The 13,906-nt window shown below is 37.9% G+C and overlaps 1 protein-coding gene across 1 annotated transcript; it reads right to left on the bottom strand.

The window, feature by feature from the left end:
- Positions 1-1,159: 1,159 nt before the first annotated feature.
- On the bottom strand, positions 1,160-11,790 carry LOC122312874 (SWI/SNF complex subunit SWI3D). The gene is made up of 7 exons (XM_043127536.1): positions 11,236-11,790; positions 9,815-10,341; positions 3,990-4,649; positions 3,501-3,673; positions 2,607-3,403; positions 2,034-2,224; positions 1,160-1,945 (listed from the first exon to the last, which is right to left on the bottom strand). The coding sequence occupies exons 1-7, from the start codon at positions 11,672-11,674 to the stop codon at positions 1,568-1,570; spliced, it is 3,165 nt and encodes a 1,054-aa protein (XP_042983470.1). The 5' UTR covers positions 11,675-11,790; the 3' UTR covers positions 1,160-1,567.
- Positions 11,791-13,906: the final 2,116 nt, after the last annotated feature.

The following is a 13,906-nucleotide window of genomic DNA, read 5'->3' on the forward strand; positions in this document are numbered from 1 at the left end:
ATGGTACTCTATTGCTTTTATTTTTTATTATTTAAAAATAAATATTATTATCTAATTTGGTGAAGAGGAAGAAATTAAGATTAATTGTTAGCTACATTTTTTTTGGGTTAAGGTATTGACTGCATTGTAACTTTGCGGTCTGCAGATAGCATTCCTTTCAATTATGATCTTTGCCTGGCCATTTATGATTGTCCTATACCACCTTAAAATTTCAAGTCACAACTTCAACAATTGGTTCTGTGCGATGCCCTCATTTTTATATCAATTACTTTTTCTTTTTCTTTTTTTTTTCTTCTTTTTTTTTTTTTTTCTTTTTTGAAGAAATCAATTAGTAATTCTGTGTGTTAGTTACTCAACTATTAGATTTTTTTTTTTTCCCCTTTTTTGTTGGATGAATAACTCAAAAGTAGTACAAAAGATGCAGTCGTAACACTAACACAGCAATTGAGACTACCTGCCAATGAAACACAACTATCAAACTAGAAGGAACTCTCGAGAGGGATTTAGATCCCCTACATTTTCTGCCCGAGCTTTAGGCTTACAGTGGTGTTAAATGCTCAATATATATTATGAGACCTAATTTGTAATTTGTGTGTCTATCTCTTTTCCATTCTAGATCTTAGAATTCAGGTAGTAACTCTAATGATCCAATTCATCTTGAGAAAACAATATCTTCCTTTTCTAAATAGTGTTTTTTACTCAGTTATTAGAATTTCACTCTCAGTTTATGGTTCGTTGTATTTAGAAAATAGGGAAAATGATAAACTTATAACTATTTTGTAACTACTTTACAATTCTATATAAAATGAAGGGTAGTTTTATAATATTGAAATTTATATTTTTAATGGTGTGGCATGATTGTGTTGATTAATTGAACATAAGTTGTAAAATAGTTGTAAACAAATTGTAAATGTATCATTATCTTGTAAGGGGTTGTTTGATAGACAGGTAAATGCATCCTCACTTATCAACAACTTTTTCTTTTTCACAGATGAATAAATGAGAAAAATGGATAAATAAGTGCGCAAATGCACGTGACAGCTAAAATAATGAAATTGATGTTTGGGGCTGCTGAAATGGTTGGTATTGACAGGAGGACACCTCATGGACTCAGCTCGAAACAAGCAATCAACTCAGTTCATGAGATCCCTCCATTCCCTTGTGTTAAAAGAGTATAATATCAATACGATCTCAGTAGAAAAGTAAGAATATTTACTACAAAGCTTTTTGCAATTTGCATGGATGGTGCCAACGACAACAGATCCAGGAACCAGGAAAATGAACTAAGGGGGTTCCAGCCTTTCTTTCCTTTCAAATCTATCATTAACACAGAAAATTGGCCAATTAAAAACTCTGGAACCAAGCCCTCCACTCGTGTCAAAACACTTTCAATCTTCGACAGTTCGAACGAAGTAGTACTCAGCTGACCATATTTTCATCCAGCTTTGACAGCTATAAGAGCAAAAATCATAACAAAAAATGAGGACTCACTTGATAAAACTGGTAGACTGGTAGTAGATTAGTTTGGGGATAACAATGAATGGAACTTTATAGCATGGCCTTAAATCTACTTTGTCCCAACTGAAGAAAGCTTGTCCTGGCCAGATGGCCGAATTGAGCTTCCAGCTACTGTATTGGATGTCAACGGGTTTGAGGGGGAGGGAGCCACTGTCCCCATGTGTCTTAACATTGATGACGGCCTTTGGTAAGTCATGCTCATTGGAGGCCTTGCAACCGAGTTTGCAAAGTTTGTGGCAATTCTGTTGGTAGGTAACGATGATGGCATTGCTCTGGATGCGGAAGCCGGTAAACCAAGTCGAGCTGCAATTATCTGTGCCCTCTCATGGTAAAGCCTCTGCCTTGACCTGTCCAATTGCTCCCTTACTCTCATTACCACATTTTCCATCTCACTAAAGAAAGCTAATTTGGTTTCCAACTTATGCAACTGTAACAAATGTAAACCACCATAAAGTCAAACTCCCAAAATCAACAATGAACTGCAAAAAATATAACCTGTTCGGCAATAAGATTACCTGCTTTTCTATCAAAAAGGTAGCAAGTTGTCGGATTTGGTCTTCTTCCTGGTTTGCCAGAAGTTTTGCCTTTACTGCTGCTGCAGAGAGTGCTGTAACTGCAGCACGCTTTACTTTATCAAATTTGTTCAGGTTTTTCCTTTCGATGGTCTCATGTTTGACTGTTTTACCTTCTTCAATTAGGTCCTCACCTGCAAAAACAAAATGAAGAAATATACGCATAATCATAAATACAATCACATTATATCGTGCAAGTTTGCAACTGCCAGAAATACACATTCATATTTGTTCAGCCAAAGCTTGCCACAGTGGCACAATGCTCCAATGTTTCCTAAACCAGGCCTTTAATCTTCCAACTCAATTTAATAGCATATTAACCAAGAATTCAATTTTAACAGGCAGGCATTGAATTTATTTGTAAAATCCCTAAAAACTTTTCTTGCAAACTTCCAAAAAATCTTATTATGCACATATAGTTTTGTTGCATACTCTCTAGATCTCTTGGCCAATATTGTCCATAAGTATACCTTTTATTATAATATGGAAGAGAGAGAGAGAGAGAGAGAGAGAGACCTTTATTTGCTCCATTTTCATCCACTGAATTTGATGTTACTGGTTGTGAAGGTTGATTATTTTCTGAGGCTACAGAATCCGACACCATAACTACATCCGTTGGTGCCTCTGTAGGTTGAGAGGGCTCTTCAACAGAATTTGATGGAACTGGCTGTTGGGGCTCATTCTTTTTGTTAGGCAGAGAATCAGACACCACATCTACATCCATTGATACCTCAGAAGATTGGAGAGGCTTTCCGCTTGATTTGGTAGCAACTGATTGATCCCGGTCATACTCTTTTGGGGGCAGAGAATCAGACAAAATACCATCCTTTGGTGCCTCTGTACGTTGTGGTGGCTCTCTTACTGAATCTGATGTGACTGGTTCCTGCTCATTCTTTTCAGCATGCAGAGAATCAGAAACTGTATGTTCAACTTTTGGCGCCTCTACAGGTAGCAAAGGCTCTCCAACTGAAGTTCTCTCTTTTGATTCCTCCACAGAACTTGGCGGAAGTTCCACCTTGGATGTCAAATCATCTGATTCCATCATGGTACTCTGTGGATGGTCCTTTGGTAACCCTGAATTGCTTGTTTCATCCAGATTTTGTGGTCTAACTACCTCACTAGAAGCTATAACGCCTTGTTCCTTTGCAGCATGTGCTTTCCCTGCAGATTTACCATTCGGGGTTTCTTCAGTAGCACATTCTTCAATGTTATTGTTATTGTGGTTATTAGATAATTCTTTCTCATCCAAGACTGAGGGAGAGTTCCCCTCTTTCTCATTTCTGCCTTCCAGATTTCCATCTTCCTGAGCATCCCTATCAACAATATCAGCAAGACAGAAAGCATCTCATTGACGTCAGAATATACTCAGAAACTTCCAAAGACATATAAGCTCCACATGAAGTAAGATACCTCTCAGAACCAACTGGAACTGGTTCTTTCTTGCCATCTGATGGATCTTCCAAAAGAAAACAGTGCCTGGCAGCCAGCTGAAGGCCAGGAGAACAGCCAGATATAGATTTTAGGGAACTGTGGGCTGAAGCAATCGCAGCATCAGGTCCTACCAGTCGTGCCAGGAATACTGCCTGTAAATGAGAGCAGCCTCTAAGGGTAACCAGAATAGTGGAAGGCAAAAGTGTGAGTGATATGCTTTACTCCTCGAAATGTGAGCTGTAAAGCCTCATATAATGGAAGTATACATGTTTACATATACAGCTGTAATGTGTTACTTAAATGTGCTCTAAGCACTTGAAAGGTGTTAGTGTTGAAACATTTGCAGTGCAATGAAATCATTTCCATGAGTTGTTGATGAGATAAATTACTTAAACATCATATGCAATGCCCCCCAATATACCCTTCTAAAGATGACCTTGACTTTCTGCAGATAACCATTCAACTTACCAATGCCATGACAGGATTCCCCACTTCGGCAAACGAAAGTGGGTTATCAGGTTCTGGAGGGTAACCAACGGCTTCAAATGCTTCCCTTAGAGCCTTCAGTGCCCAGTTTTCACCCACCTCCTGATCAACTTGAACTTCACTGATCTCGTCTGCCCTTGAAACTTCCTGACTAACTTTCAACTCACTTCCATCTTCTTGCCTTGACTCCTCAGCAATCTTCACTTCACTTGTATCTGTATTCGAAGTTTCCATAGCAGAAGTCAAGGGCTGACCCTCACCAGCACCAGTCCTAACATCCTCTGTTTCAGGGGCATCTTTAGCGACAGATGAATCATTATTAGTAGAATCTGGGTCAACAATTTCTTTGGAACTGGCATCAATATCGACATCACCATCAAGGAATGTTTCCTCAATTGGCATTTGAAGAAAATGCAATATACATTGAGCTTTTGTCTTTGTAGCAACATGTTCCGCGATCTCATTCCAGTTTTCTTTGTAAAGTTCTAGTGCTTCAAGGAGAAGGAGTGTCTCCTGATCGGTCCATTTCCCACAGCTTACCCCAGGAACCTCAGCAGGCTCCATGAGTATAAAATCCAACGATGACATACCATAACCAAATTTTCCATTGTTAAAGCAATCAGTACATAGATCAAAATCTGCCTGTCAAAGATGAATGTGATCAACAATTAAAGTATACACCATATGAGACCTAGGATTAGAGAAATTAATAAATAAGAAATAAATCAACAAATCATTACTTACAAAAAAAAAAGAACAACAAATCATTATTTATGAAAATTCCATTGTCAACTGCTTATGGCCAAGTAGCAGATGCAAGGCATTGTATCATGAATAAGTAAATTCAAAGAGCCTTCTCCGGTGGCACAGACTACGCCGGCGACGGTAGAGGAGCAGATTTTGCCATCGCGGATGGAGGAGGGTTCAGTCTCCGATGGCTTTTTTTCCGGAATTTGTCGCACAGAACCAATCGAAAATAAATGGGGTGATTTTATCTTCCCAAGTTGAGGTCCCTGGTGTAGTTTATGAACATTTGGATACTTTTTTAGAGTTTGGGACGGAAAAATTGCAGGAGCCCGTGAAGTTTAATGAAGAAAACCAACGCTCGGGAGCATCCTTACCTGTTGTGAACATACAGAACCCATCGACCAGACAGATAGAGGTTTTGGGATCTGGTAGCAGTGATCTGGTGATGGTTCCTGACTCTCAAGAAGAAAATCACCTCTAGGATGGGATGGAGATAATGGAGACAGTACCGGAATGGGAAGGGACAAATCAGTTTGAGGGGTATGGTGAAAGGAATCCGTTTCCTTTAGACTGTTTGCTACCCAATGAAGGTGAGATGTCGGATTGGGTGTTTAATAAGGTAAAGGATATTCAACATATTTTGGGTATGAAGTGTGTGGGGTATGAAGAACAGTTTATGGCTCTCCTCACAGCCATTGAGGTGGGTCACTCGCAATCTAAGAATAAGGGTGATAAGAAACGTAGGGAGCTCAAGAGATTGGATTGGTTATTGAATGAGGGAAGTTCAAGTCGTGAAAGGGCCAAAGGGAAGGGTACGTGTATTTCTTTATGAAGCCAAAAAATTGTGTCTTGGAATGTTCGGGGGCTGAACGAGAGTAATAAGCGAGCAAGAATAAAAAACTTGCTTCGAGATTGGCGGGCTGATATTGTTTGTTTACAAGAAACCAAATTGAAATTGGTGACTAGAAAGATTGTGAGAAGTGTTTGGCATTGTCCTTATGTAGATTGGGTTTATCTGGCTTCGAATGGGGCTTCGGGTGGTATTCTTGTGATGTGGGACAAAAGGGTAGTGGTAAAGATGGAGGAGTTCGTAGGGGATTGCACGGTGGCATGTTCTTTTAAGATGGTAGAAGATAACTTTTTGTGGGCTTTTGCAGGAATTTATGGACCGAATGTAGACAACAACAGACATCTTTTATGGGAAGAACTTGCTGGTGTACACAGCTGGTGGAAACTTCCTATGTGCATAGGAGGGGATTTTAACATTATAAGGTTCCCTAGTGAAAGATCTGGTGATAGTCGCCTACGATCAGCCATGACAGAGTTCTCCGACTGCATTTTTGACTTGAATATGGTGGATCTTCCACTCATGGGGGGTCTTTTTACTTGGTCTAATAGTCAAACATGGTCCCGGCTGGATAGATTTTTAATATCGCCGGATTGGGAATGCCATTATCCGGAGGTATGTCAAAGGAGATTACCGCGACTATGCTCAGATCATTTCCCAATTTTGTTGGATGGAGGAGGCATTCGTAGTGGGCGTAGTTATTTCAAGTTTGAAAACATGTGGCTGAAAAGTGAGGGCTTTGTGGACAGGGTAAGGAATTGGTGGTCTTCTTATCAATTTAATGGTACTCCCTCTCATATTCTTGCAGGCAAACTTAAAGCGCTTAAGTAGGACTTAAAACTTTGGAACACACAAAGTTTTGGAGATGTAGGGGAACAAAAGAAAAATAAGATGGAGGAGTTACAGGTTCTAGAAAGGCTCAATGAAGATAGATTGCTTACCGCAGAGAAAGTGTCTAGAAATGCAATGTTAACCGCCGAACTGGAAAGGGTATTATCACTTGAAGAGATCTATTGGAGACAGAAGTCAAGAGAATTGTGGCTGAAAGAAGGGAACCGAAATACAAAATTCTTCCATAGAGTGGCAAATTCTCATAGGAGGAATAATACCATTGAGATGCTGAGAATCAATGGTAGTGAATGTACGGAGGTTCCTGTGATCCGGGAACACGTGCTGAATTTTTTTGAACAGCTATTTACAGAAAGAGAGGGATGGAGGCCAAAACTGGATGGACTTGAATTTGATTTGATTGAACCACAGATCGCATCATGGTTGGAAAGAGCTTTTGAGGAAGAGGAGGTGTATGAAGTGATCAGACGAATGGGGAAAGATAAAGCACCAGAACCAGACGGATTTTCAATGGGTTTCTTCCAAACTTGTTGGGAGGTGGTAAAAGAGGATATTTTGAATGTCTTTCAGGAAATATTCTTGTTTGGGAAATTTGAGAAAAGCCTGAATGCGACTTTTATCGCCTTAATACCGAAGAAGACTGAGGCTTCGGAAGTGAAGGACTTTAGGCCTGTTAGTCTCATCAATGGGATTTATAAAATTATCTCAAAGGTGCTAGCTAACAGATTGGGTGTAGCCATCGGCAAGATAATTTCAAAGCCACAAAATGCCTTTGTTAGGGGTCGTCAAATTCTAGATTCGGTCCTAATAGCCAATGAATGCCTAGATAGTAGATTAAAGTCTGGTATTGCAGGGATCATTTGTAAGCTAGACATGGAAAAAACATATGACCACGTAAATTGGGACTTCCTCATTTATCTAATAAAGAGTTGTGGCTTTGGGGAACAATGGTGTAGGTGGATTAGATGGTGTATCTCAACGGCAAGATTTTCAGTGTTGATCAATGGCAGTCCAGAAGGTTTCTTTAACAGTTCAAGGGGGTTAAGACAGGGAGATCCTTTATCCCCATTTCTTTTTGTCATCATCATGGAGGCTCTGAGTAGGATGCTAATGGCGTTAGTTGCCAATGGTCTACTGGCTGGATTTTCAGTGGGTGATCTGAACAGGGGCCAAATCTCAATTTCCCACTTACTTTTTGCAGATGACACTTAATCTTTTGTGAGGCTGAAAGAACAACTAAGGACACTGAAAGCACTTCTGTTATGCTTCGAAGCAGCGTCAGGTTTGAGAGTAAACTTTGATAAATCAGAGTTAGTTCTTGTTGGGAATGTCAGTAGCACTAGTCAGTTGGCTAGTACGTTGGGATGTAAGGTCGTTGCTCTCCCTATGACCTATCTGGGACTACCGTTGGGGGCTCCTTCACGAGCTGTTTCTATCTGGGATCCAGTGATTGAGAAGATAGAGCGAAGATTGGCTGGATGGAAGAGATTGTATTTGTCAAAAGGAGGCCGTGTGACCTTGATTAAGAGTACTCTTTCTAACTTACCTACTTATTTTCTATCTCTTTTCCCTATTCCAGTTTCCGTGGCGGCACGGATAGAAAGATTGTACCGTGATTTCCTTTGGAATGGAATGGGAGATGAATTCAAGTTTCACTTAATCAGTTGGGATAAGGCATGCAGACCAATTTCTTCAGGTGGGTTAGGGATAAAGAACTTAAGAAAATTCAATCGGGCACTACTCGGGAAATGGTTATGGAGATACAATAGAGAATCGAAAGCATTATGGAAATTAGTAGTTGAGTAAACATGGCAGCTTATGGGGGGGATGGTGCACTAGAGAGGGGTCTGGGCCTTATGGGGTGGGGATTTGGAAGCATATAAGAAGAGGGTGGGGTGGTTTGTCAACCATACGAAACTTTTGGTGGAGGAGGGCACACGTATAAAATTTTGGAGAGATATCTGGTGTGGGGAGGAGGCTTTGAAGGATTCCTTCCCGTTGGTTTTTCGAGTGGCTTGTGATCCAGAAGCTTCGGTGGCAGATATTCTAGTTCGTTCAGGGGACCAAGTTCATTGGAACGTCTCTTTCTATAGAACAGCACATGATTGGGAAGTAAATAGCTTCACAGAGTTTTTCAGCCTAGTGTACTCTGTGAAGATGAATGGAAGACATGAAGATAAGCTGTGGTGGAAACCGGTGGGTAAGGGTACTTTCTCGGTCCGCTCTTATTATAAGGCCCTTACAACTATACCAAATCCTCCTTTCCCATGGAAAAGCTTGTGGAGGAATAAGGCGCCTTCCAAGTCACTTTTCTTCACCTAGACAGCAGCGTTGGGAAAGATCTTGACTACCGATAATTTGCGTAAGCGTCGGATCATCATCACTGATTGGCGTTGTATGTGTAAGAAAACTGGAGAGACAGTGAACCATCTCCTGCTTCATTGTGAGACAGCTAGAGCTTTGTGGTGTGAAGTTTTCAGTCGAGTAGGGTTAAGTTGGGTAATGCCGGAGTCAGTGGTAGAATTATTGGCCAGTTGGGTGATGCCGGGTGGAGATTCATAAATCAAAGCGGTGTGGAAGATGGTCCCTATTTGTATTATGTGGTGTATTTGGCAAGAGCGCAATGAGAGAACATTCAAAGATAAGGAGCGGACAAAAGAGGAGCTTAGTTCTATTTTTTTCAGTACTTTATTCCTGTGGACTCTAGCTATAGACTTTAATGGTTTAAATGTACATGAGTTCCTTGCAACTTCTATAGCGACTTAGATAGGTCTTATCTCTTGTACACCATCTTGTGTACTTGGGCTATGCCTTTTATTATTAATGCTACCGCTTTACTTATAAAAAAAAAAAAAAAAAAAAGTAAATTCAAAGAAGGTGCACAACCTTCTTTATCCAGGCTGAATTTGAATTATAGTCAAAATTGTTTGGATCTCCTGGGTTTGCCAAAAACAAAAAGAGTAGAAAACTTGACATTGAATTAGGGCCACTTACGATGGATATTTATATTGAGTCATTCACAACACCTAAAGAAAATGGTGGGAAGATTTATTTTTATAAGTAAAAAATTGTAGGAAGATGTTAAACGATCAATCCAACCCAAACATGAAAACAATATCTGGTTTGGTTGTTAACCCTCTAAAGAGTAAAGATACACCCAGCTTAATGATATGTATATAAAGAGTTTCTGAAGTTTTTTTTGATGAAAAAAAACATCTTCAACTCAACTATATATCATGTAAAGCTGAATTGCACAGAACGGGAACTCAAACAAAAATGAAGATTGAATTCAGTAAATTGTCCCCTCCATAATTAACATGCAATATTATTCACTGTTTAAATGGTGAAGTTTTATGGAACGAACCTGCTTCTGGCAATGGTAGCGTTTGCGAGAGCAATCAGCTGAGCAAGAGTTGCAGTGGTACTCAACTGATGGCCCCTCATCCCTGGCCAACTCTTCAGCAATTGCAGACTCTGGAAAAAGTCCAGATGGCACAGCTGGAGTTGTAAGATTAGTCTTTGGAAAAACAGGAGGACACATTTCGAGCGTTTCAAAGCGATACAATTTCTCAACCAAGGAATCCTTGTCAGTTTCCCCATCATTGTCCGCACTGGGCAAAGCAGAATCTGTTGGTGGGAAAGGGTGGAAATTAATCAAACCCCAGTGGTCCAAAAACTCCATTACCTCCTGCCTTGCATCCAAGTCTCCAACTTCAAGCTCTGACAAGTCTTTCAATTCAATTGGTGTGTTCGGGTTAAAATGGAATTTCTTCATAATCCAATTACGTATTTCAATATACATATCAGGAGTCCGAGTCTCAGACTTTCCATTGAAGAAAGAAGGCAATGTAAGCTCCTCAATAGAGTGAACTTTTGTCCATGAAAACCAACCTGAAAGCCAAAATGAGGAAATATGCGTTAATTAAAACCAATACTTTTTTTGCCTCACATTATCAAAACTTAAATAAATTTCCTAACCAAAAAAAAAGAGAGAGAGAGAGAAAAACAGCGTGCTTGAGAAAGGAAATCAGTATACTTTTGGTTTCAAAAAAGCAACAATTACAATTTCCAGCCTTGAAAATAAAATTTTTCAACTTATGAATAATGCATGGTTACTCAGACTTTAAATTTTTTTGATAAGTAGAAAACAGGTTACTCAGACTTTAATTGAGAAAAGTTCTTCTTCTTCTTGGGTAGGTAAGCACTTCTAAAAAAATATGAAGAACGTAGCTCAATTTCTAGACAGCCAACTAGATTATAAGCAACTGTTTATTAAAACAGTTCATGAGCTGTTATTAAGCATTTATTAACAAACTGCCAACATTAAGGCTCTCTTAGTAACCAAATGAGAAACCCTGAAATTATATTAACCTAAGGCAGAACAATGTGAATCGGTTAAAGTGAAATTCTTCACTTCTCCTGAATTAAAAATAATTGCAAAAACATAAAATCTAAAAGAAAAACGAAGGCAACAAGACTGCAGTCAAATTTCTAAAATCTATAGGGAAAAAAAGAAATTACTTGACCTAAATTGGAAACCTAAAATTAAAATCCCAAACGAACGACGTGTGACAGACAGCAATTTTTACAACTAAGTGAAACTGCTTCGTATTCGGAAAAACAAACCAACGATGAAACTCAAAATTACATTTTCATTTATTTTCTCACTTTTCTCAGCAGCCAAACCAACGGGAACTGTTCATGAAATTTCAAACGAGGAAGGGGATTTTGATGGAATCGACTTTAAAAAATGTCAACAAGTTAGGGTTTTGAAACAAAACTTACCGCAATGACTGGGAACCACATGAACATTAGCGCCTCGAGATCTGATAGCTTCAAATTCAGCTTCCATTACAGCCTCCAAAGCCTCCAACTCACTCTCCTTACTCAGCTCCTCCACCAGGACCGCCGGAGCCGCCTGATCATTCGACTTCTTGGCAGAGGCGGCCGCTCCACCCGCCGAGGCCAAAACGGCCGCGCCAGCGAAGTTGTTGGGGCCCTGGCGTGCCCTCGTCAAGGGACCGTTATGGATCGGAGCATGGGAGAGCAAGGCCTTCTCGCGAGTCACGCGTTTCGACGGTCCAGACGAAGAGTTCGATGAGCCGAGGTTGCTGGCTTTCCTTTTCTGGGCTCCGGCTCGCCTCCGCGACGATGCCGGCTCAGATGCCGGAGATTCGACTCCAGCCGCCGGTGCGATTCCTGCTTCGCTGCGCTTATCTTCCATGAAGGGGCTTGCTCTCGCTGCTGTGATTGGAGGGTATGAAGGGTTTCAGGGCGACTGTCTACGATATACAACATTTCAGCGGATTGTCATTGCCCAGAATAGTTTTAGAGCTTCCAAGTGAGGTGAAATGATTTTATTGGGTAACTTCGGAGTTACTGTTCTGGACAAAGTAAATATGCTTTTGGTAATAGCATTTTGTGTTTCTATGTGACGTCGGTCCAGGATAGTTTTTGCGGCTTCATTGTACCGCTGGCTTTGGCTTTGCACGAATGTAAAGTTTTTTTTTTTTTCCCTGTGTGCACGAATGTAAAGTTACTTAGAAGAAATTAAAACTTTATAAATATTAATAAAATAATTTATAAATATTAATGAGATAGTTTGAATTAATTATTTATTAAATTTTAAAAAAAATAGAGAAAAAGTTAAATATAAAATATTATAATATTAAAATATTATTATAATATAATTTTTATTTTAAAATTTAAAAATATTAAATTATTTTTATTTAAAAATTTGAAAAATTTATCATGATTAGTTTGAAATTATTTGTATTTAAATGATATTTATGAAAGAAATAAAATTAGATAAAATGAATTGATTGAAATATGTTTCTAAACATCCCTCCGCAGTTGAAGAACAATTATAAATACTTTGATAATAAAGTGATTTTATAAAAATAAATTTATAATTTAATTTAATTTGATTTAGTATGATAGATTGTAGAATTATTATAAAATAGATATATCGTATAGATGCGTTAATTTATAAATTTATTTTTATAAGATTTCTTTTGTGACACTAGTTTTTTAGAGAAATATTTTGCTCAATTCCAATTACATGAATTTTAAAATGTTTAAAAAGATAATAATAATAATAATAATAATAATAATAATAATAATAATGCTAATAATTTAGTTTAAAAATAATAAATATTGATTTGGCAAACTCAAATTTAATATTGTGTACGTATAATACTAAATTCAAAAGTAATGGTTGGGATAAAATGTATTTCAATCCGAGAAAGAAGTTATGACAATAATATAATAAATTAGGAAAAAAAAAAGTCCAAGCAAAATGGTTTTATATTTATTTTTTAAATGCTTTGATCTAAGAAAAAATTCATCGAGCTAAATAGATTTCAACTCGTCTTTTTTCCTTTTTGTACGTATGACATGAACAGAATATGATGTCAATAATCGCTTTCAACATTTCAAGATAAATAATATGAAACGTACAAATGAAAATCGTTCGATAATTGAAGACGATATATGCATCTATTTCCCGTAAGGAGAGGTTCTTCAACTTCCCGTTCATCACTTGCTGCCAAAGATAAAAAAAAGCATTCAGTTCCCAACTCATTAAAAAAATAGGAAAATGATATACCCATATTAATTTGTATAACAATTTACAAGAGAGGCTTACATGGCATTAGTTTTTCTTTTTTAATTTTTTTTTAGTTCTGCTAAAAGGGATTGAAGTTGTAAAAAGGTTGAGATTCAGAATTTCAAACCCCCACACACAATAGCTCACCTGGTCGTCTCCCTCCAAAAATTTTAAACTCAAATTCGGTCACCATTATTGTCCACATTGGAGTTTTAGATAAGTTTCTCTGCTCTTATTATTTTCTCTCTCTTTCACAAAATCCTCATTCCATCTTCTACAGTCTAGTAGACAATTTCAAAATTTCATATAGATGAAAAAGAAAAAAATATTGCCTCTTTTAGAACTTCAAACAAAGAAGCTACCCCCATTTTTTTCACAAAAAATTAATCAACTCATTAATTTATTATAATCTGACCAGAAAGATCACTTTTTACTACTTTCAATGCAAGAGATTAATTATTTTGCTTTCTATATACCAATAATAGCTAGTTTTGTTAGGTGTGTTCTTGTCATTTTTTCCTAAAGAATCAATCATCAATCGAGGTCCTACTTCCTAATTGCTTTTTATGCTAAATATTAGAAATTAAGTTGAAAAAAGGTTGCTTTGAAGCAAATATAAGATATCCATGTTCTAAACATCTCCATTATCCTTATAAAAATTATACTAAATAAATCCTCAAAAATCAATGAAAAAAAACACTAAAGAGGGTATGTGTTAGAGACAAGTACTGCTTGAATATAGTTTGATAGGGTAAATCCCTGATTTTGTTGGGTATGATTATAGCAGCCTAAATATGATTATTTCCTAAGATGTGGTAAGAAATATTTTTGGATCCTTTTGTGGTGTAA

This window comes from Carya illinoinensis, chromosome 6, assembly GCF_018687715.1.
Source record: "Carya illinoinensis cultivar Pawnee chromosome 6, C.illinoinensisPawnee_v1, whole genome shotgun sequence".
NCBI classification, from domain to species: domain Eukaryota; kingdom Viridiplantae; phylum Streptophyta; class Magnoliopsida; order Fagales; family Juglandaceae; genus Carya; species Carya illinoinensis.

What these genes read in the sequence shown, in the direction of transcription:
- LOC122312874 (XM_043127536.1), bottom strand. Translation starts at nt 11,674, where the DNA reads ATGGAAGATAAGCGCAGCGAAGCAGGAATCGCACCGGCGGCTGGAGTC. An exon ending in TGTGGTTCCCAGTCATTGCG is followed by an intron (nt 10,342 to 11,235) that starts GTAAGTTTTGTT and finishes TTTGGCTTTCAG; the next exon opens with GTTGGTTTTCATGGACAAAA. An exon ending in CCTTTTTGATAGAAAAGCAG is followed by an intron (nt 1,946 to 2,033) that starts GTAATCTTATTG and finishes CATTTGTTACAG; the next exon opens with TTGCATAAGTTGGAAACCAA.